The 24,410-nt window shown below is 47.2% G+C and overlaps 1 protein-coding gene across 1 annotated transcript; it reads right to left on the reverse strand.

The window, feature by feature from the left end:
- Positions 1 to 5,476: 5,476 nt before the first annotated feature.
- Positions 5,477 to 13,680, reverse strand: NANOS2 (nanos C2HC-type zinc finger 2). Its single transcript, XM_082367073.1, has one exon. The coding sequence runs from the start codon at positions 6,948 to 6,950 to the stop codon at positions 6,534 to 6,536; it is 417 nt and encodes a 138-aa protein (XP_082223199.1). The 5' UTR covers positions 6,951 to 13,680; the 3' UTR covers positions 5,477 to 6,533.
- Positions 13,681 to 24,410: the final 10,730 nt, after the last annotated feature.

The following is a 24,410-nucleotide window of genomic DNA, read 5'->3' on the forward strand; positions in this document are numbered from 1 at the left end:
TCTGCTAACCACTACCCGTAGGGGCGGGGCACCCTGGGGATATTCTGCCCCAGGCGGGTGCAGAAACCATAGCAACTCATCTACCTTCCAACCCTACCTGGCGGGACCCGTGTCCACACACGTCACGGCTGGCACGCGGGGAGGGAGATCAGAGGGAGAGCTTCTTGGCTGGTAAGGGGTGATCCTAGCACAGGCATGACTTTAAGCAAATGCATGGAGGCAGGAATGAACCTTAGAACACGGGTTCTAGCTGGAAGGCAGGATGATGGAGTTAAGTCTACACTGAGAAATTTGTAGCTTAGCATCCTGCTGGAGTTCTCAAGGTCATTCCACAAACAGTGCTTCATTCATCATTCAAACAAATATTTATTGAGCGCCTACGCAATTCTAGGTGCAGTGAATATAGAAGACAAAAATCTGTACCCTCATGGAGCTCACTTTGTAGTTGGGAGAGTGAGACATTTAGCAAAATTAATAAGATATATAAGTGAAAAGGTGATAAGTACCGTGAAATAAATGGAAGTAGGCAAAAGGGTTGGGGAGTATGGGGTGTGAGTGTGTGTGTAATTTTATTTTTTTATTATTTTTTAAAGTATATTTATTCATTTTTGTCTGCGTTGGGTCTTCGTTGCTGCATGCGGGCTTTCTCTAGTTGTGGTGAGCGGGGGCTACTCTTTGTTGAGGTGCAGTGGCTTCTCTTGTTGCGGAGCACGGGCTCTAGGTGCGCGGGCTCTAGGTACGCGGGCTCAGTAGTTGTGGCACACGGGCTTAGTTGCTCCGCAGCATGTGGGATCTTCCCGGTACCAGGGCTCAAACCCATGTCCCCTGCGTTGGCAGGCGGATTCTTAACTGCTGCGCCACCAGGGAAGTCCCTGACTCCGGTGTTAACGGTAGCAGAAACTGACTTTAGGGAGCGAGAGTGGAATCGGGGGCCCAGTGAGGAGGTGACTACAGTGGCTCAGGTGAGAGGTCATGGTGGTGGCTTCAGCTAGGGTGGTAGCTGCTGAGGTGAGGTGAAGTGGAATTGGGTAGAGGAAGTGAGAGAAAGAGGAGTTGAAGATGACTCCAGTGACTTTGGCCTGAGTAACAGAAGAATGGAGCTGCCAGAAGCCAAGACGGGCAAAGGGCTGTAAGAGGATCAGGAGTTCAAGTTTGCCCAAGTACAAAGATCAGGTAGGCAGCTGGATATTTGAGTTTGGGCTTCAGGGGAGAGGTTTCAGTCTTAAGATATGAATTTAGTAATTGTCAGTGAATAATGACACTTAAGACTGGGAGAGGTTGGCAGGGGAGCAAGTGTAGATAGAAAAGAAGTGGATTTCCCTGGTGGCGCAGTGGTTAAGAATCCACCTGCCAATACAGAGGACACGGGTTCGAGCCCTGGTCCGGGAAGATCCCACATGCCACGGAGCAACTAAGCCCGTGCACCACAACTACTGAGCCTGCATGCCGCAACTACTGAAGCCCGTGCACCTAGAGCCCGTGCTCCGCAACAAAGAGAAGCCACCACAATGAGAAGCGCGCACACCGCAACGAGGAGTAGCCCCCGCTCGCCACGACTAGAGAAAGCCTGCGTGCATCAACGAAGACCCAAAGCAGCCAAAGAAACAAACAAAAAAAAGAAACAACAACAAAAAAACAGAAGCAATATTGTAACAAATTCAATAAAGACTTTAAACATTGTCCACATTAAAAAAAAAAAGAAGTCCATGGCCTTGAGGCTAGACACTCCGATGTAGAGACGGAGGAGGAGCAGTCAGAGAGTGAAAGGAGAACCAGCGCTGTCTGCTGTGCTGGAGGCCCAGTGAGAAGTGCAAATCAAGGAGGAAGGAAGGGTTAATGATGCCAAACGCTGCCTAGAAGTCAAGTCCGATGAGGACTGAGAACTGACCACTGGGGCTAGTGATAATTCATCAGTAATCCTGGAAGGGGCAATTTTGGTGGTGTGGTGGGGGCAGTAGCTTGATTGGGTGGGTTCAGGAGAGGGTTTAGAGATTGCCAGTGTAGATGATCCTTTCTAGCACAGAAATGGGGTGGTATCTCCCCACGGGATCTCCAGAGGTTTATTTAAGGTGGGAGATGTCACAGTATGTTTGTGTGTCCAAAGGGATGATCCAGAAGGGGGGAGATTGATGCTGCAGAAGAGAGAGGGGAGAATTGCTGGAGCCATGTCTTTGAGTGGGCACGGTGGGTGGGACTCAAGGCACAAGTGGTCTAAGGGGCATGGGCTGTTCAGCCACAGTAAACGGGGAGGGCATGGAGGCAGGCAGGTGGTGATGTAGTCTCAGGAGCATGTGAATGTTGTCTCCTGGTTCCTTCTGTTGTCTCAGTAGAGTAGGAAGCAAGGTCAGGGTGAGAAGGAGGTGCTGAGGATAGGGGAGAGAGAGGAGAAAGCATGAAACAGTGAATGAATGGCCAGGGAATTGTAGACAAATAGAACTTGAGGTAATTGGATATAAAAGAGTGATGAGTCCCCCTGATTGTGTGTTTTTCTCTGTTCATATTTTTCTGAGTGGGAGCAGGTGCAGAGTGGGTGGCAAGCTGACTTCCACCAGGGCTGGGTTTAGATGATCTCCCACCATGTGCTCCATGAAGGGTCAGGGTCCAGGAAGCAGAGGCAGCCCGTGCTGGGCCTTATGGGCAACGTTAAGGAGCTTGAATGAGTGAGGATGGGCAGGGTGTGATGTGTGCTTTAGAAAGAACCCCCGCTGTTGTGTGAAGGGTGGATGGGAGGGGGCAAGACTATGAGCCAGAGTCAAGGGAGAAGTCAGGGGCCGAGCAAGGACAGGGTGGAAGAGACTGGACCAGGGCAGGGACGGTGGGAAGGGTGAAAATGAATTGGAAGACGTTTGAGAGGCAGAATTTACAGAGTGCAGTGACTGTCAGGTTGGGGAGGGAAAGGGAGGTGACACCCAGTTCTCCAGCTCAGGTCCCAGTTGGGGAGATGGGGTCAGTTAGGACGGACATGGTGAGTGTAAGGTTCTCAGTGGGTGTTATGGGTTGAACTGTGTCCCCAACTCCCCCAAAATAAATAATATTGAAGTCCTAACCCCTACTACTTCAGAATGTGACCTTATTGGGAAATAGGGTCATTGCAGATGTAATTACTTAAGATGAGGTCATACTGGAGTAGGGTAGGTCCTTCAGCTGACATGACTGGTGTCCTTATAAGAAGAGGAGAGAGACACACAGAGGGAAAAGGACAGCTCTGTGAAGACAGAGGCAGAGATGGGAGTGATGCTGCCACAAGCCAAGGACCACCCGGGGCCACCAGAAGCTGGAAGAGGCAAGGATCCTCCCCTAGAGCCTTTGGAGAGAGTGTGGCACTGCCAACAGCTTGATTTCAGATTTCTAGCCTCCAGAGTAGTGAGAGAATGCATTTCTGGTGTTTAAGCCACCCAGTTTATGGTCCTTTGTCATGGTGGCCCTTGGAAATGAATACACTGGGCATCCAGGGCTCCGTGAGAGTCTGGGCTGAGGGGGAAGTTGGGTCTAAATCTGGCCTGGAGCTCTGCAGGAGGCTGCAAGTAGGGAGCCATCGGCAGAGGTGTGTGGAGCTCTGCAGGTGCCGGAGGAGATCAAGGTCAGGATACATTATTACTGCAGCTCCTTAAGTGTCCTCAGCTCTTGTCAGAGCTCCGCTGCCACTTAATTATCTGCTAAGTAAATGAAAATTCACTAAAAAGTTAATTCATTAAAAAACAAAAACAAAACTTGATCACTAATTCTCTGTCTTCTCCTCGGAGCCCCAGATCAGGTGTCCGGCAGCCTCCTGGACGCTTTCACCTTGGACGTCCCCAGGCACTTCATATCCTCTATCCCAGACTGACCTCAGCATCTTCCCCCTCACTTCTCCAGTGTAAAATGCATCCCGTCACCCGTCGTAATTCTCCCTCCCACCCCAGGCCTGAGTATACCACCCCTTGTTGCTTTCCATAACTGCTGCACACGCTTTACCAGAGTCCGTCCCTTTATTAAACTATTAAGCTCTTCTCCGTCATCACATGTGAGAGGCCGTCAGCTTCCTGCCCGATGAAGCCCCCACTTTCTCCAGGGTTCAACCTGCCGCATGTGCACACCACAGCTCCGGGCTTAGGGTGTCCCTTTTGGCTATTGTTTGGGGGCCTCGGGGATCTCTGTTAAGGGCAGAGCTGCGTTTTTGGAAAAGGACCTGTGAGCAGAGGTCCCTAATGGGAGTCTCTGTTTTTTTCTCTGTGACTATGTGAGAGTGGAGCCCACTCACCCTTACAGATTGCAGAGTCTGAAAATGCACAATGAAGGTCAAATTCTCACCAAGGTCTGCAAGATTCTGAACTCTCTGCCTACGCCTTTCGCCTCTCTGAACAAGCCGGCCTCCTGCTTGTTCTGCAAACACACCAGATTCGATCCCACCTTAGGGCCTTTGAACTCACTGTCATCTCTGCCTGGAATGCCCTTCTCCTGGTTTCCTCAATTTATTTGGACTCTGCTCAAGTGTCACCTCCACAGAAAGACCTCCCCTGACCACACCCCCACGTAAAACAGCCTCTCCTTCACTCTCCATCCCTTTACTCTGACTCCTTTTCCTTCACAGCGCTTATCACCCACCTGACACATTATATATTTATCGCTTGATTGTCACTGCACCCCCATCCCCACTAGAATGTCAGCTCCACGAGGGCAGGAGTCTTGTCTGTTTTGCTCATCGCTGTACCTGCCAATACCCAGAACAGTGCCTGGCACAAAGTAGGAGCTCAGTAAATACGCGTGGAACAATGGAATAAAAGAAGCCCTGATTTTTTTTAAATTAATTAATTAATTTATTTATTTATTTTTGGCTGTGTTGGGTCTTTGTTTCTGTGCGAGGGCTTTCTCTAGTTGTGGCGAGCGGGGGCCACTCCTCATCACGGTGCGTGGGCCTCTCACTACCGCGGCCTCTCTTGTTGCGGAGCACAGGCTCCAGACGCGCAGGCTCAGTAGCTGTGGCTCACGGGCCTAGTTGCTCCGCGGCATGTGGGATCTTCCCAGACCAGGGCTCGAACCCGTGTTCCCTGCATTGGCAGGCGGATTCTCAACCACTGCGCCACCAGGGAAGCCCCGAAGCCCTGATTTTATATGCAACATTTTGTGCATATGTGCGTTTCCCCGAGGTGGGGACCACACTTTTTGTCACCTCTCCAATGGAGTCTGGGAGTCTAAAGTTTAAGGACAACCATGAAGTCTGTCCTGGAAGACCTGGGCTCTAGCAGGCTGGGAGGGGACCCTGGACAGAGCCCTGGGAAGGACAGGGAAAGGGAATCTGGAGTCAAGGTGGAGGCTGGGACTTGGGGACCAGTCCATAGGTGACCTGTGTCAGAGGATGTAAGGGGGTCACATTCGTGGGAGGGACCCAGGTCTCCTTCCTGCTCTGCCTCCTGCTTCCCACGTTTTGGGCCAAATTCGGATTCTCCCACCCTCCCTCCCCCAGCCTCGCAGGAAACAGACATAGCGATTTCAAAGACAACCAGAAACGCTTTTTATTTACTAGAGCTCAACACCCGGGCCCAGCCCTGAGCCAAAAACCGAACAACTTAAAATCTGACTGGGGCTTCTCTTTGCCCCTAAAATAAAATCTAGGCAGTTGCCATTCCCATCCGGGCATCCACACCCCTTTCCTGTGGGAGCTTCGTTGACTTAACTGTTGGAGAATGAAAAAATGGGAGGAAAAAAAAAAGGAACTTTACAAACTATGGTGATTTGGGGGCAGTTGGGGGAGATGGCGGAGAGACGCCCTCTCGCTGGGGAAAGGACCCATCGGTGATTTGCCGTGGCGGGCACCAGTGCCGTGAAACAGAATGAAAATGGGAAGAACGACCAGGGGGAGTTCAAGGGTATCGGCTTACCCGAAAGCTCTCCAGCCCCAGATAAGCCTGCGAAGACATGGTGCCCCTCAGGCGTGCCCCGTCCTTCCCCCAGCTCCTGATGGATGGGCTGCTGAGAGCAGGGGAGGACCCATCCGGCGCCGTCCATGATGAAACGGTGGGTCTGCCGGCGGCTGAAGGAGACGGAGAAGGCTGGTTTAAGTCAGAATCCCATCTTGAAGTTCTTGGGCTGGAAGGTCCAAGCCAGCCTGATTACAGCTCTCCAAATTCTGAGGGTTGGCCTGAGAGAGCACAGTGGGCTCCTGTAGGTCCAAGAGTCCAAGAATTCCACAAGGAACGGAACCCTGAGGGCTGAGAAGTCAAAGGGGCAGGGCTAGTGTCCCAGAAGAGTTAAAGATCCATGAAGCGTGACCCAGAAGGAGCCACAGGGCTGTATGGTCCAAGGGGCAGGGGTCCTGCTGCACCAAGAATCCACAGACACCCCCAGGACAGAACCCCAAGGGCTGAGAGTTCCAAAGGGCAGGGCTGGCCTGGTTCCCCATAGCCTCCGTTGTTTCAGGATTCAGCAGGGATGGAGTTCTGGGGGTCAGACATTCCAGAGGGCTGGGTGAGTCCGGGGAAGTGGGGGAGTCCAGGGACTTGGGAGGATTGAACCAGGAGGGCTGGGGGGTGCAGGGGGTGGGCACCTGATGGTCCTCAGCGCTTGACCTTGCGGCCGGCCGAATTGCGTCCACTGCGGCGGTAGAGAGACTGCTGGCCTCCGTTTAGCGGGCAGTACTTGAGTGTGTGGGCCTGGTCCCCCGTGGCCCCGCACAGGGGACACACGTAGTGCCGCAGGATGGGACACACCACCACGCCCTCTGGTGTCTTCAGCTGGTGCGAGGAGTACACGTGGCGAGACTCCCCGTTGTGTTTGCAAAAGTTACACAGGGTGACCAGCCCCCCGCTGGCCCCCTGCCCTCCCTGCCCCTGATCCTGCTCCAGCTGGGGCCCAGGTCTCGGCTCCCCGGTCCCTTGGGCCTCCGGCCCTTGCCCCCGACTCTGGATCAGTGCCAACACCACGTGGCTCAGGTTGAAGTAGTCCTTCCACATGTCGAAGGGTGGCAGCTGCATGGCCTCCAGGTGGAGGTGGAGGTGGTGGGCAGCTGGAGAGAGGTGGGCTGGGGGCCCGGGGACAGGAGTAGCAGGTGTTTTTCTGGAGCAGAGAGGAACTACACCCCCTTTTATACTCCCCAAAGACCCTTCTAAGCAAAGGTGGAGCTTAGCATTTAAAGGGCCCACTCCTTACCCTTCCTTGATCCCTTCTGACTTTAATTCCCCATGGAGATCTAGAAGGGGGTCATTTCCCTTGTTGCTGGTCCTTGCTGGGCCTCCAAGGTGCTCTGTGACCTCTGGAAAGACCCTTCTCCCTGGGCCTCAGTTTCCCTATCCATTCAATAAAGCTGCATGTCTGAAAATTCCCCCAACCCCCATCCTCCTTTACTCCAAGGCTGGGAGTCTGCTGCCTCCATGTACTCCAGAGCCATTCCTAATCATAACAACAGCCCCTTACTATGAGCCAGACGTTGTGCTGCACAGTTACCTTCATGGTCTGATCGAATTTTCACAACAACTCCATGTGGGTAACACAGTTCTGATCTCATTTTATAGACAAGTCACTAAAGCTCAGAGAGGAAAACTCAATGGCCCAGAGTCATATAACACGCAAGTGGCAGAGCTGAGACTCTAACCCAGGGCCATACGACTCCAAAGCAAATGCTTTCCTACCTCTTTTGGATTAAAACCTCATTTTTCATCACATCTGGAACTAGGAGCCACTTATTCACCAAATATCTACTGAGTGCACACTATGGTGTTCAATGTTTTATAAAATGATCTCTTTGAACCCCATAATCACTCAAGGAGGTGGGCACCATCATTTTCATCTTATAAAGAAGGATATTATGCTCAGAGAGGTTAAGGAAAGTACTCAAGGTCACACAGCAGGGAAATGGCAGAATTGGGATTTGCACCCGGGTCTGGCCCCAGAGACACTGGGGATTGATCTTAGAAGCAGCAGAGGGCCTGGGCATGGCAAAGAATCCCTTGGAATGCCCACCCTTCCCCCTTGGCCTGGTACATTGTCCCAGATCCTTCCTGACCCTCCGGACCCAGTAAAAGCCCTGCCTCCTGCCCATGCCACCTCCAGGATTTCTTCCTCCACCTGTGGTCCCCAGTTGGTCCCATGACCACTCAACATAATCATTGAGGCCCCTTGCATTGGGCTCTGGAAACTCAGCAGTGACCACAGCTATCTTGTACCTGTTTCATGAACAACCAGCCAGCAAATGAGAAAACAATAGATCATAAAGACCCGATTACGTAGGCTGGTCTGGGAGAGGTGGCCTGGAAGCTGAGACCGCACAGGACAATCTTCCAGGAAAAGGAACACAAGTTATGGAAGCCTGAAGTCTGGGAACAGCTAGGGGGCAGGGGTAGCCAGAACGGAGTGAGGGTCCCAAGATGAGGCCAGCCCAGTGTGCAGGGGGTGTATGCCATCAGACTGTGACCTCCCTCAGGATATGTTTTGGAAATGAGGGGGGTGTTTTGGGTTTGCCACAGTGATTGGAGGTGTGATGACGTGTGATGAGATGTAACAGACAGGGACCAGGGATGCCAGATGTCTCAACCATCCATATGACCAAGATCTGTCCCGGACACACTTAACTTTCCAATGTCCCACTGGACACCATGTGGGTAGAAAAACCCACTTATGATGGTCTGAGTCTAGAGCTCAGCTATGTTTTACGTATAAACACTAAGTGCTTTTGCAATATTTTAAGATACACTGACCTTTCCTGAAATGCAAAGACTGTGTCCATCACAGCCTGCCTATTCTTGATTTTGTTGGGAACTTGATCCGGAGTTGCTCACTCTTTCTAGAAGCCACATCACCCCAGGCAATGCTGATTGTGGTGATTGTCTAAACAACACAGTTTATTCCTATCTCATTCATGGTGAGTCTACACGGAGATGCTAGTATCTGCCTGATGAGATGCTTTTTAGAGCAGCCATGCCTGAGCATTTCTACACCAGAATAGATGATTAGTTGATTATAAGTTGTTGCCTTTTTATTTTTCCTTTGTAGTTCAGTTAGGACATGATATTAATTTCAGAAAATAAAATTTGTGTGTTGGTGGGCTCTATTACCTCTGAGTTTAACTTCAGAATACTAAAGGGGCATCTTAAAGTGTTAGATAAAGTGGGTGTCAGGTCGCACCCGGTTAAGAACCCGTGATACAGGCCAAGATCAGCCCATTGGTCTTTGCCTTCAGAGCAATAGGAAGCCACTGAAGGGTATAAGCAGGGGAGGGACAGATGAGAAATGTGTTTTAGGATGCTCTTCTGGTTGCTGTTGATTGAATAGAGGCAGTGAGGCTGTGCCCATCAGCTCACATTGTTTCCATCTAGTCAGGGAGCAAAGTCTGAACAAAGTCTGTTGAGGGCTCCCTTTTGCCGGACACTGTGTCTTGCCTTCAGAAAGAGCTTAATACATGCTTGTAGAGTGAATGTATTCTCTCTGTGGATGGGCTCAAGGTTGGGAGATGACAAAGGGAGGAATTTGTGAATGTCAGAGGAAAGGTCTTCTTGCGGTGTGACCTGCTAGCTTTCTGTAATTTCCTTTTGAAGTAATGATTTGGATAATGACTTGTTTGATGTCTGTCCTCACTGGTAATCTGTGAGCCCAAGGAGGTCAGGGCCAGGGCTGTCTCGGTCACTGATGTGTCCCCAGCACCACCCAGCACAGGGCCAGGCGAGCAGAACAGGAGATGTTAGCAGGAAGAGCGTCCACAGACTATTAATACATCATTCACATGGGTGATTCCTGTGTCGTGAGTGCTTACAATGTTCTTCACTGCTCAGCTCTAACGTCTCCTCCTCCAGGAAGCCCTCCCGACCCTCAGGCTGGGTCAGCCTTCTCTCAGCGACCCCATCCCAGCCCTGCCCACTCTGGGTCATCACTGACTGGGGATGGGTCTGTTTCTCCCTCTGGACTGTAAGGGCAGGGCTAAGGCTGTTCCCACGTTTATGTGCCTCCTGTCATTTAACCCTCATTGCTTTTATTTATTTATTTATTTATGGCCGCGCTGCACGGCTTGCGGGAATCTTAGTTCCCCAAAAAAGGATCGAACCCTGGTCCCTGCAGTAAAAGTGCAGAGTCCTAACCATTGGACCACCAGGGAATTCCCCTCATTGCTTTCTCGAGTTAAGTACCAGTATTATTCCTGATTTGCAAAGGCAGCAACTGATGTTCAGAGAGGTTAGGTGACTTGTCTATGGTCACACAGCTGGCAGGCAGCAGAACTGGGATTCCAAACTGGGTCTACCTGAGTTCAGTCTTTGCCTTTAACCATTGCCCTACACTGTTCAATAAACACTCATCAAGAGAATGAACTAATAAATGAATGCATACACAGCATCTTCCGGATCACCTGGTCCAGCTCACCTCACTTTATTTTACAGATGTGGAAATGAGGCCTCAAGATGGGAAGGATCCAAGTTTCAGTCTCTTAAAGTCATGGTTCCTTGCCAAGGTCCCCGGATTCACAGGCACACTGAGTACCTTCTGGAAACCTATTAATGAAAACACACCAGTGGTCATAGGGTAGGCTGTGAGGTTTTCAGCTTGTTCATCTCCCTGAAGAGGCAAATCAGACCTTTGTGTTATTATGTTGGGATCATCGGGTCGGGCAGTGGGGTGACTTGAGCACAGCTCCCCCCCACAGTTTAGGGGGTGGGCAGCATCGTGGGTAAACGTTCAGTGATAAGCTCCGAGTTCAAGCCAGGCTCTACCACCTGCTCACCGAGTGGCTGTGGGCTTATTATTTAACCTCTCCTAACCCCAGTTTTTTCATCTATCAAGAGGGGATGACACCGGTGCGTGCCCCAGGGCACGGACTGCAATTGTGTTTGCAAATAGCACATTTTGGCTGTGGGGTATGATTATTCAATGTTAGTCATGAAAATTGAGACACAATTAAGGCAATAATCTTAAGGATACTTATTTACTGAGCATCTCCTTTGGGCAGGCACCATGCTCAGGGACTGTCCTTGCTTCCTCCCCAGACCCTGTGAAGTAGGGTTTAGCAATAGCCCCATTTTACAGATGAGCGACGGGAGGCTCAGAAAGGCCAGGAATCTTGTCCGAGGTTGTACAGACAGTGAGTGGTAGGCTGGAGCTCGAACCCAGGGCTCGGAAAGCAAGGGAGCCAGAGACTTCCTAGGCGTAGGGACAGAATGAGGTGGGAAGCCAGGAAGGATGGGGGGGATTGGAGTGACAGTTTTCACAGGGAGGACCTGTCGGTCACTGATGGACATACTCCAAGGCAGAAGAGACCGGGCTCTCTCCCATGTGGAAGAACGAGGCTCCCGGAGGGAGGAACCAGGATGGGTGTGGGAGGCCTCTGCACTAAGTGCTTTCCATGCATGCGTCCCCTGTGTGCAGCAGGGTGGGACCCGGGGACCCAGTCAGTGCTGGTCGCTGCAGCTGTGGCATCTGCTGGAAGTGTGAGAATCCCCTTAACAATCGCACCTATTGTTTGGAGACTCTCAGATTCTCTCGCTTGTGAGTTTTTTTTTTTTTTTTTTTTTTTTTGGCTGCACCTCGGGGCATGCAGGATCTTAGCTCCCCAACCAGGGATCGAACCCGTGCCCCCTGCAGTGGAAGCACGGAGTCCTAACCACTGGACTGCCAGGGAATTCCCAGTATTTTTTCTTTATTATTTATTTTTTCCCCAATTGTTTTCTTCTAGGACTCTGTTACTGGGGCCATGACTACCCTCCACCCACCCCCACGCTCACCCCCCACCCTGTGGTGTTTTATTGGATCAGTAACTGAAGGGCATTCCTTCTCAGACAAGCCTTCTTCCGCAGGGTTGCTGCTGTGTACTGAGGGAAAAATCAAAGATGATATTGATGAGAAATTCATCAGCCTGGTGTTTACTTGATCATAACCTCCACCCACACGGCAAGGCCACGCGGCTCCCTGCTGCCCAGACCCCACAGCTGCCCTGTTTACTTGTGAATTTCCTCTCAGCCTCGCGTCTTCCAGAAACAACTCATGGGGGTTCCAGAGAGGGGTGGGGAGGAGCTAGGGGGAGTCAGGAGGAGAGAAACCCTGAGAAAGAGGGGGAGAGACACATAGAGAGACGGCAGAGACTCCCAAAGGGACCGAGGGACACACTGGTGCAGAGCCCAAGACAGGGGAGATGAAGACCAGGGGAAAGTGAGACACCCGGGGACCAAGGAGGTCATGGTCATCGTCCTCATGGTCTCTATTTATTGGGTGCTGGCCTGTGAGATCTCATGAAACCCTCGCAACAACCCTGTCAAGTAGTGTTATAATATCCCCATTTTACAGAGCAGGAAACTGAGGCCCAGGGAGGTGACATCTCTCATCGATGTTATCCCGTTAGCCTAGACTCAAATCCAGGTCTGCAGAGAGAGAAGAGGGGCACACTCACACTCCCAGGGATGGAAAGGGACAGGTTCCAGCAGAGAGAGATGGAAGCAAGGGGCAGAAAACGAAAATAACGTGGTTGGGTTTGTGGCTGCTGTGGCCAGAGGGCCTGGGTCAAATCTTGGCACTGCCACTTACAGAGGTGTGGCTTTTAGCAAGTGATGTCACCTCTCTGGGCTTCTGTTTCCTCCATTTCACAAAAAGGGAGATAATTGAAGACCCCCTGCTCTGGGGCTGTTTTGAAGATGGCCACTGAGAACACAGGTGAAGGCATTAGAACAGGTACACAGTGAGCTTTAGCCATTATTTTTAGTTTTATTCCCTCGCTAAAGATTCATTGACGAGTACTAGGCAGGGGGTAGGAGACTATGCAGGCCCCAGGAAAGGAATATTTGCTCATTCATTCAGCAAATATTTACACAATACCTAACATGTGTCTGGCTCTGTTCTAGGTGCCAAAGATACAGCAATGAACAAAAAATACAAAAATCCCTGCCTTTACAGAGCTGAAATTTTATATAGATAACAAATAAGAGAGAAAAGTGAAATATCATATCTCAGGTTAGGCTGTGTGCTATAGAGAAAAAATAAAGGGGGTAGGGAGATAAAAGTGATCAGGGGGGACTTCCCTGGCAGTCCAGTGGTTAAGACTCGGCGCTTCCACTGCAGGGGGTGCAGATTGCATCCTTGGCTGGGGAACTAAGATATTGCATGCTGCGTGGTGCAGCCAAAAATTAAAAAAAAAAAAAAAAGTGGTCAGGGAAACCCTCTTGGAGAAGGTGACATTTGAGAAGAGTCTTAAAGGTGGTAAGAGAGGGAGCCCTTGTAGATATACGGGGGAAGAGTGTCCCAGACTGAAGGAACAGCCAGTGCAAAGACTCTGAGGTCAGAGCGTGACTGCTGTGTTCAATGAACATCGTGGCTTGGGTAGATTGAGAGGGAGAGTGGGAGTAGGTGAGAGATAATGGAGGTGAGAGGTAATACAGGACCCCGTGGGCTACTGCAAGGACTTGGGCTTGTGCTCTGAGTGAGGTGGGAGCCATGGGAGGGTTCTGAGCACAGGAGTGACATGATTTGATTCAAGATCTAACAGTGGCTTCTGAGGAGGCTTGGGCTCTAGGATTATGTGTGCGTTTGAATAAAACTCTGTGCAGTGGTTCTACTATTAAGCCCATTTTGCAGCGGAAAAAACTGAGGCTCAGAGATGGAAGATCAATGTGTCCAGGATGGCAGAGTCCAAGGAGAGCCCAAGTCTGTCTATCTGACTCTATCATCGCTGCTCTGGAACAGTCCCACATATCCCCTCCTGGAGGATGCACACATACACACACACACCACACACACACACACCACACACACACACACACACACCACACACACACACACACACACACACCCACACACCTGTGATTCTGATGTACCAAGGGCTGGGCTTTCTCAGTAGTCAGCGATGTGTCCTCAAGTATAAGGCCTGGTAACTCCCACTCAACCATCCGAGAGCACAGAGTAGGCAAATGTTTGTTGAATGAATGCATGAATACTAACATGAGGACTTTGGACTTTGTGCTAATAAGGCCACTGGGAGCCAAGGAAGGTTCGTACGCTGTGGTTATATCTGAGCTCTTTTTGTTTTGGCCGCACTGCAGGATCTTAGTTCCCCGACGAGGGATCGAAGGCGCGCCCTCTGCAGTGGAAGCAAGGAGTCAACCACTGGACCGCCAGGGAAGTCCCGTGAGCTTTAGAAAACACTCTAGGCTTCCTCTCCATTCTGGGCCATTGCATATACTACTCTCTCTGCTTGAAACATTTCTATCTGATAACACCTACTGCTCCTTCAAATCTCAGCTCCAACATTCCCTCTCCCAAGAAGCCCTCCCAGACCCCCTGCTGGGTCAGATGACCCCTCTGGGCTCCTGCAGCCCCCAGTACTTCCCCCATCCCAGCTCTGCCCACTCTGAGTTGTGTCTGTCTGGGGACAGGTCTGCCTTCTCCATGGGACTGGAAGCCCCGTGAGGGCAGGGCCAGGAGTGTCTTGATCACAGCTGTGTCCCCAGCACTGTCCTATACAGGGGCTGGGCACAAAGGGAGATTTTGGGGGATAAATGAATGAGACCAAAACTAGAGCAGAATTGGGGAGGGCCGGGCGTGGGGGCCTGCCCCAGCCAAGGGCTCTGTCTCTTATACAACAGTGTCTTACTCTGAGGAGTAGATGCCCAGTTTTTCTCCAGCCTTGTCTTGAACCACTTTCTCATTCACAGCAAACACCCAGAACTTCCAGACAGAGCAAAATTAAATAGACCAGGATGGAAATGGGGGAAACTGGAGGAGAGGAGGTATATGGGAACTCTAGTGGTGATTGCAACACAGCTTTTCAGCATTCTAGATTTTTGGTAAAGCTTTATATTAAAATATATATATATTTTTGTTAAGTCAGACTATTATTTCAGTTCTTTTTTTAAAAGACTTACTTCCAAGAATAGAGTGTGGAAAGAGGAAAAATAGTAACTTTATTTTTTATTATTTTTAAAATATTTTATTTTATTTATTTATTTGGTTGCACTGGGTCTTAGTTGCGGCAGGCAGGCTCCTTAGCTGTGGCATGCGAACTCTTAGTTGTGGCATGCGAACTCTTATTTGCAGCATGCATGTGGGATCTAGTTCCCTGACCAGGGATCGAACCTGGGCCCCCTGTATTGGGAGCGTGGAGTCTTAACCACTGTGCCACTAGGGAAGTCCCCCAAAATAGTGACTTTAGAGTGGAGTGACTTGGCAGACATCACCTTAATCAGGTGATCAAGGTTAACATGTCCCATGATGTTATATTGATATTGCATACCCATGATATGGTAGATGAGAATGGCACCTTGCCTCTGTGATATTTCCCCCATCCCAAACCATAACTTCAGTCTAATCATGAGAAAACATCAGACAAACCTACATTGGGGGGCATTCTACAAAATACCTGACCAGTAATGTTCAAAAGTTCAAGGTCAAGAAAAATAAGGAAAGACCAAGAAACTGTCACAGGTAGAGGAGTCAAAGGAGAGATGAAGACAAAATAGGATGTTGTGTCCTGGATTGAACTGTGCGACAGAAAAAGGACATTAGTGGCAAAACTGGTGAAATCTGAATAAAGTTTATAATTTCATTAGTAGTATTGTGCCAGTGTTAATCTCTGAGTTTTGATACACCTAACACAGTTACATAACATGTTAAAATTAGGGGAAGCTGGGTGAGCATACATAGGAATTCTCTGCACTATCTTTTCAACTTTTCTGCATACCTACAATTATTTCAAAATCCAGAGTTTTTAGAAAAAGAAAATCTCAATCCTTTATTTATTGAGATGCATCCAGTGAGCCTTCTCGTAAAATTTCCAGCCTGACGGTCTTTGTCTTTTACTTAAAGTATTTATCCACTTATGTTTAATGTGATTACTAATATTATTGGTGTTAAATCTACCGTTAATTTAATTTATTTATTTCTATACCTTGTATTTGTCCTCTGCAGGGCACATTCAGGGGCATGTGTAATCTGGCTTACCCTCACTCAGAGGGGGAAGCTTAGTGTGGGGAAGGTCTTCCTTTCCACTTTCTACCTTGCCCAGGTCCTGGGCCTTGACCCTGGAGGCCATAACATGAAACCCAACCGTGTATTCCCAGCAAACACTCTTAGGGTAAAAACACCTTCTGCATATTCTTATTGCCTCTCTATTTTATTTTATTGAAGTATAGTTGATTTACAATGTTGTGTTAGTTTCTGGTATACAGCAAAGTGATTCAGTTATATGTGTGTGTGTGTGTGTGTGTGTGTGTGTGTGTGTGTGTATGTGTGTATATATATATTTTTTCATATTCTTTTCCATTATGGTTTATTATAGATATTGAATATAGTTCCCTGTGCTATACAGTAGGACCTTGTTGTTAGCCATGCAATAGTTTGCATCTGCTAACCCCAAACTCCCAAACCTTCCCTCCCCTGCCCTCCCCTCCCCCTTGGCAACCACAAGTCTGTTTTCTATGTCTGTGAGTCTGTTTCTGTTTCGTAGATAAGTTCATTTGTGTCATATTTTAGATTCCACATATAAGTGGTATTATTTGATATTTGTCTTTCTCTGTCTGACTTACTTCACTTAGTATGATAATCTGTAGGTCCATCCATGTTGCTGCAAATGGCATTATTTCATTCTTTTTTATGGCTGAGTACTATTCCATCGTATATATGTTCCACATCTTCTTTATCCATTCATCTGTTGATGGACATTTAGGTTGTTTCCATGTCTTGGCTATTGTGAATAGTGCTGCTATGAACATTGGGGTGCATGTGTCTTTTTGAATTATGGTTTTCTCCGGATATATGCCCAGGAGTGGAATTGCTGGGTCATGTGCTTGCCTCTCCGTTTATATTGGAAACTCTGCAGGCTTTTATCCCCTCTGTGTTTTCATCTCATCAATGTTTTTTTGAAAATTAAATTTTTAATTTTGAGACCACTGTAGAGTCACATCCAGTCATAAGAAAGAATAGAGATCCTGTATACTCTTTGTTTTAAAAAAATAAATTTATTTGTTTATTTTTGGCTGCATTGGGTCTTTGTTGTTGCGCGCGGGCTTTCTCTAGCTTCCGCGAGCAGGGGCTACTCTTCGTTGGGGTGCCCGCGGGCTTCTCATTGCGGTGGCTTCTCTTGTTGTGGAACACGGGCTCTAGGTGCGTGGGTTCAGTAGTTGTGGCACGCAGGCTTAGTTGCTCTGCAGCATGTGGGATCTTCCTGGACCAGAGCTTGAACCTGTGTCCCCTGCATTGGCAGGCGGATTCTTAACCACTGCGCCACCGAGGAAGCCCCGATCGTGTGTACTCTTAACGCAGTTTCCCTAAATGATAATATCGTACAAAATAATAATACAGTACCACAACCAGGATGTAGACGTTTATACAATCCACTGATCTTGTTTAGCTTTTGCTCTGTGAACTCGTGTGTGTATGTGTTTACTTTTATGCAATTTTGTAACATGTAGGTTTGTTTACGTACCACCACAGTCAAGACACAGAACATTTCCATCACCCCAAGCATCACTTGTGTTACCCTTTTATAGACACACTCACTTCCTTCCTGGCTCCTACGCTCTCCTTATACCCTGGCAACATATTCTATTCTCCATTTCTATGATTTTTGTCATTTCAAGAATATTACAGAAATAGAATAATACCGCACTTAACCTTTTGGGATTGGCTTTTTTTCATGCAGCAGAATTCTCTGGAAATTCACCCAAGTTGTTGTACATGCCAACACTTCATTCTTTTTATTGCTGAGTTGTGGTGCATGGTTTGGGTGTACCATAGTCAATTTAACCATTCACTTATTGAAAAACATCTGGATTGTTTTCAGTTTTTGGCTCTTTGAATAAAGCTCTTGTGAATATTCATGTACCAATTTTATGTGTGAACATTTATTTTCATTTCTTTGGGTAATTCCCATAGTGCAATTGCCAGGTCATATGGTAATGGCTTGTTTAGTGTTATAAGAAACTGTCAAACTGTTTCTCCATAGTGTTTTTGAGATTAAAAAAAAAATTTCCAGCATTTCCATTGTGTTCAGTGGGAAGGTTGCTGTCAATACTTCAGCCTGCCATTACCCAATGCAGAAAAAGCTACGTTAAACTTTCCAATTATCCGAACATATTCCCTTTAAGAAGATGGCTAGCCCGGGGGGTGAGTGGCGGCAAAACAGGTGAAGGAGATTAAGAGGTACAAACTTCCAGTTGTAATAATAAATAAGTCACGGGGATGTAATATACAGCATAAGGAACGTGGTCAATAATATTGTAATAACTTTACATGGGGACCAATGGTTACTAGACTTACATGGTGATCATTTCATAATGTATGCAAATGTCAAATCATGATGTAGTACACCTGAAACTAACATAATACTGTATGTCAACTATATTTCAATTTAAAAAAAAGATGGGGCTTCCCTGGTGGCGCAGTGGTTGGGAATCCGCCTGCCAGTGCAGGGGACATGGGTTCGAGCCCTTGTCTGGGAGGATCCCACATGCCGCGGAGCAACTAAGCCCGTGCGCCAAGGCTACCGAGCCTGCGCTCCAGAGCCCGCCGGCCACGGCTACTGAGCCCATGTGCCACAACTACTGAGCCCGCGTGCCTGGAGCCCGGGCTCGGCAGCGGGAGAGGCCACTGCAGTGAGAGGCCCGCGCACCGCAGTGGGGAGTAGCCCCCGCTCGCTGCAGCTGGAGAGAGCCCGTGCGCAGCAACGAAGACCCAATGCAGCCAAAAAATAAATAAATAAAATAAATAAATTAAAAAAAAAGAAAAGATGGCCAGGCCGTAACTTCTCCAGGTTAAAAGCTTTCCTAGAGATTCTACTGGTGTTCTGAGCTATCTTTTTTTCTGTTGATGAGTCATTTGTACTCTCTGGTCCTTTGCTATTTCCAGGCATCCCTGAGGGAAGCATTTTAGAAGGTGGAGTAGGGATGGTGGGGAGGAACACCTGAGGAGGGGCTGGGAGGAGATGGGGGGTCAGCTGGGAGGAGATGGGGGGTCAGCTGGGAGGAGATGGGGGGTCAGCTGGGAAGAGGTTCCGAGGAGCCAACAGCCTAGGTATCACTGTTCTCCCTTTTAATCACGTATGGAAATTTGACATACTGATAAGTTTCTGTCCCTCAGTTCCCTGCTGTAGGAAGCTCCCGTTTGTCCCTCCAGATCCACTTTTGCCCATCTCTTCCCAGCTGTTTCTGGCCGGGATGCTGACCTATACAGATTACATCAACAGGATTCAGCCAGCGCTCGACCCCCACCCCATCCCAAGAGATGGGAGGAACTGAGAGGAGAGAGAGGTCAAGGCATCACTACATCACAGAGTTCATGCCCTTCCCAAAACCTTCTCTATGTCCAGATCTGGGTCCCCTTCCTTCTCCTCACAGCCGTCAGCCTGGGGTGCCCACTTTTACCTGGCCCAGGGCACTGCACCATGCTTTGGGATGTCCCTATACCTTGCCCACACCTTTGTAAATAGCTCCTTTCTCAAACTCCTCAAATGACCCAATTTGAATGTGCCCTGTTTCTGCCGGAATACCAGTCTCTGGCCTCCCATGTGGCAGATGGGGGCATCCTGAGCTTTCTTGTGGGGATGACAGCCCCCTGCACACATGCCAGGCACTTTATAAATCCTAATGACCCTGCCCAACCCCTCTCCCATTGTCTCATCTCAGAGGGCCCTTCACTTTCTGGAGTCCAGCACCCTTCTTCTTTGAGCAAAACCTACACAAACACGAGGCCATGGCTCAAGGACCCCCAGCCTTCTGAGAGGTCCTATGGACACTCCACCTTAAGGACCCCTAATATATTTTGTGTCAATTATTTGTTTAATTTAATTTTAATTTTTATCAAATCACTTTGAACTCTTGTAGGTGTTTCTCTGGGTATTTTACCCTCAGGATTCTAGGTAACATGTTTAAATTGCTACTTCTATGGAGAACAGTATGGAGGTTCCTTAAAAAACTAAAAATAGAACTACCGTATGATTCAGCAATCCCACTCCTGGGCCTATATCTGGAGAAAACCATAATTCGAAAAGATACATGCACCCTGAAGCCCATTGCAGCACTATTTACAATAGTCAAGACATGGAAGCAGCCTAAATGTCCATCGACAGATGAATGGATAAAGAAGATGTGGTACATATATACAATGGAATATTACTCAGCCATAAAAAAATGAAATAATGCCATTTGCAGCAACATGGATGAACCTACAGATTATCATACTAAGTGAAATAAGACAGAGAAAGACAAATGTCATATGCTATCACTTATATGTGGAATCTAAAGAAATGAACTTATTTACAAAACAGAAACTGACTCACAGACTAAGAAAACAAATTTATGGTTACCAAAGGGAAAAGGTCGGGGGGAGGGATAAATTAGGAGGTTGGGATTAACATATACACACTACTGTATATAAAATAGATAATTAACAAGGACCTACTCTATAGCACAAGGAACTATACTCAATATTCTGTAATAACCTATATGGGAAAAGAATCTGAAAAGGAATAGACATATGAATATGTATAACTAAATCACTTTGCTTTACACCTGAAACAAACACAACACTGTAAATCATCTATATTCCAATATGAAATAAAAATAAATAAATTGCTACTTCTTATTTTTCTATTTCACATTATCAATTGACTTCCACTATGGAAGGTAAAGATTGAGGTTTCTTCATACACACCACTTCACAAACACACTTCCTCTCCCCTTCCTCACTGCAGAATCACCTCCCAATTGATCATGACATCAATATTCATGTCTATATTATGATGACTAAGTAAAATCCTGTCCTCAGCTGAGCCTTAGCATATGCTATGATTATATTTCTTTTCTGACATAACATTTTGTTTTCATGAGATTGAATAATTGTCATTTATGTTGTTGTTTTAGTTTTCCACCATGGATTCAACCCCAAACTCTTCACTATAAGAGTAAAAAGACCTCTCCTATGTTCAGACACACCAGGTATCATATTAGTTTTATCAAGTGAGAGTAGAAATTATTCTAAAAAAAATTTCAGGTGTGATAATTGTATTATAGCAATGTTTTTAAAAGTCCTTATTTTTATTTTTAAATTAAAAAAAAATTTATTTTATTGAAGTATAGCTGATTTACAATGTTGTGTTAACTTCTACTGTACAGCAAAGTGATTCAGTTATACATATATATACATTCTTTCTCATCTTCTTTTCCATTAGGTTTATCACAGGACATTGAATATAGTTCCCTGTACTCTACAGGAGGACCTTGTTGTTTTTAAAAAACATTATTTTATGGGACTTCCCTGGCAGTCCAGTGGTTAAGACTCCGCGTTTCTAATGCAGGGGACTTGGGTTCGATCCCTGGTGGCTCCCTGGTTGATCCCTGGTTGGGGAACTAAGACCTCACAGCCCACATGGTGCAGCCAAAAAAACCCAAAAAAACAAAAAACTCTTATTTTTAAAAGACACATCCCAGAATATTTGTGGATGAAATGTTAGGAGGCCTGAGATGTGTTTGGTTTAACAGAGTGGAGGTTTCCATGAAGCAAGGCTGAGACCCCCTCCCCCAGAGTCTGCCAACCTCCTGCTCTCAGCGGGACCGGGTTGCATCCTAATTCCTGGACCTCAATCCTTGGCACTGTTTCTCCAAGACTGGCAGTGGAGTACGGTGATGGTGGTCCACGGACCATAAGAAGGAGCTTGGGACCTTGTTAAAAATACAGCCTTCTGTGTCCCACACCAGAGAAGCAGATGTTTCTGAGGATGAGTCTTAAAATATTCCCATTTTTAATGTAACTGCAAATGGTGGTAGTCTACAAATAGAATTCTTAGTGAACTTGTATGTTCCACATTCTATATTTCGGTTTGATTGAAATGTGTACAGTGAACTCATAGCACTTTTCTAATAATAGAAAAATAAAAGGCCATCAGATGAATTATAAAAAAAAAATCTGCATTTTTAACCAGCACTCTGGGTGATTCTGATGCACATTGAGAGCTCTCCTTAAGAACTTTTTCTTATGGAAAATTTCAAACACACACTGTTATAGACTGAATTGTGTCCACCCCAGCTCCACCCCTCCCACCCCTACGCCCGCCAATGGGGTGGTATTTGGAGATGGGGCCTTTGGAGAGATGATTAGGGTTAAATGAGCTCATTAGAGTGGGGCCTCATGTGATGGATTCGATGTCCACATAAGAGGAAGAGACACTAAACCAACCTCTCTCTCCACCAGCACAGAGGAAAGGCCGTGTGAAAGAAACTGAATCAGCTGGAAACTTGATCTTGGACTTCTAGCCTCCAGAACTGTGAGAAAATATATTTCTGTTTTTTAAGCCACCCAGTCTATGGTATTTTGTTATGGCCACCCTCACCTACCCATCACACAGCTTCCACTCTTGTTGACACATGGCCATTCTTTTATTCATTTTTTATTTTGTTAATTTTTGGCTGCAAATAGTGAAATTATTCAGTGAAATTTTTTTCATGAATGTACCACTACGTAGGTTTATTTACAAACTTTATATATATATATAATATATATTTCTTCCTGTACTGATGTTTTAATGTACATTATAAATTTACACCACCTGAAAAATCCAATTAAAATGAAAAAGAACCAGATAAAAATGAACAGTAGAAACAGGTTCTAATATTTCCTTCTGGCCTCCTGCTGGGCCATCTTGCACGCCCGCACTTGGGACAGTAGTTGTACTGACCAGGAGTTGGTATATCATTTGGAAGTGCAGAATTTTCTTGCAATCTGTGGATCTGCTTCCCTGAAGTATTCATGGACACCCAAGATATTTGTGGACACCCTCAGGGGATCCTTTCGACCACCATTGTCAAAAGTCTGTGCTCCCCAGTGAGATACCCTCCATATATGGAGAGTCTCCTGTCTGCTTTCTGTGGTACCTTCCTGGGTCTTAGGCTTCACCGAGAATCTGCTGAAAGCTATGGCCACCCCAATCTCCCAGGAAAATCCACCCCCCACCTACAACTTTGCATACAGATGCCCTGAGCACAACCATAGCTTACCTTTATGGAGTAAGCGTCCTTGATTCATTCTCCTTCCCTCAACTTTTTCATTTGAAATTTTTCAAACTCACAGAAGAGTTGCAACCTAGTATAATGAAACCCCATACGGTATAAACTGAGGCATCAATTTTTTTTTTAACTTTTTTTTTTTGGCCACACCGCGCGGCTTGTGGGATCTTAATTCCGGGACCAGGGACTGAACCCAGGCCCTCGGCAGTGAGAGCGCGGAGTCCTAACCACTGGACCGCCAGGGAATTCCTCGAGGCATCAGTTTTTAACACTTGCCGCATTTGCTTCCTCTCTCTCACAAGTGTGTGTGTGTAAATTTTACATGTAATAAGTTTTACATATAATATTATATATAATATAATGTAATTATATATATATTTTTTTGGTTGATTTTTTTTTTTTTTTGAGAGTGAGTTCCAGACATCATGACACTCCTTTACACGCTTCAGCATGTGCACACCCCCTAACGAGAGGTGCATTCTCTTAAACAACCACAGCACAATGATCCAGTTCAGGGAACTTCACACAGACGGACTACTATCATCAAATATACATGTTCAAAATTTCCTAATCATTCCAACCTTCCAATAATATCTTATAGCAGTGTTTTTTTCCCCCTTCAAATCCAGGATCTAGTGTGGGATCCGTGCTGCATTTAGCTATATCTCTTCAGTCTTTTTTTTAAATTTTTAATTAATTAATTATTTAATTAATTAATTATTTGGCTGCGTTGGGGTCTTCGTTGCTTCTTGTGGGCTTTCTCTGGCTGCGGCGAGCGGGGGCTTCTCATTGCGGTGGCTTTTTTTGCTGGGGAGCCGGGGCTCTAGGCGCGGAGGCTTCAGTAGTTGTGGCGCACGGGCTTAGTTGCTCCGCGGCCATGTGGGATCCTCCCGGACCAGGGCTCGAACCCGTGTCGCCTGCATTGGCAGGCGGATTCTTAACCACTAGCGCCACCAGGGAAGCCCCTCTTCAGTCTCTTTTAATCGACAACAATCCCCTACCTTTTTTTCTTTCGTGATACTGATTTTTTTTTTTTTTTTCCAAGAAAGCCAGGTGTTTGGTAGAATGCCCTTCAATTTGGGTTTGTCTGATATTTCCTCATGATTAGATGCAGGCATTTGGGGCAATAATAGTGCCTAGGTGCTGTCCCGTCCTTCTGTGCTAGGATGGATGTCACATGGGGGGCACAGGACATCAGAATGCCTGTCATGGGCGATACTGAGTTCTCTCCCTTGGTTTAGGTGGTGTGTACCAGACCTCGCCGCTGTGTACGCTCCCTCACCCCTTTGTAATTACCAAGTGATTGCTGTGATAACACTTTGAGACTATGTGGAGATCCTGCTTAGGATACATTTTAACATTTTAAAAAGTGCCTACCATTAGAGAGGAGACAGAAATACTCCTTCTTCTCACCAAACAACTTTTTAGCTGGGGGTGAGGCGGAGGGAGGAAAACAGACCAGCAAATAAACCAATC

This window comes from Balaenoptera borealis (genome assembly GCF_965194805.1).
Source record: "Balaenoptera borealis genome assembly, chromosome: 19".
Classification (NCBI taxonomy): Eukaryota; Metazoa; Chordata; class Mammalia; order Artiodactyla; family Balaenopteridae; genus Balaenoptera; species Balaenoptera borealis.

Excerpts from the sequence above, each read along its gene's own strand:
- NANOS2 (XM_082367073.1), bottom strand. The coding sequence starts at position 6,950 with ATGCAGCTGCCACCCTTCGACATGTGGAAGGACTACTTCAACCTGAGC.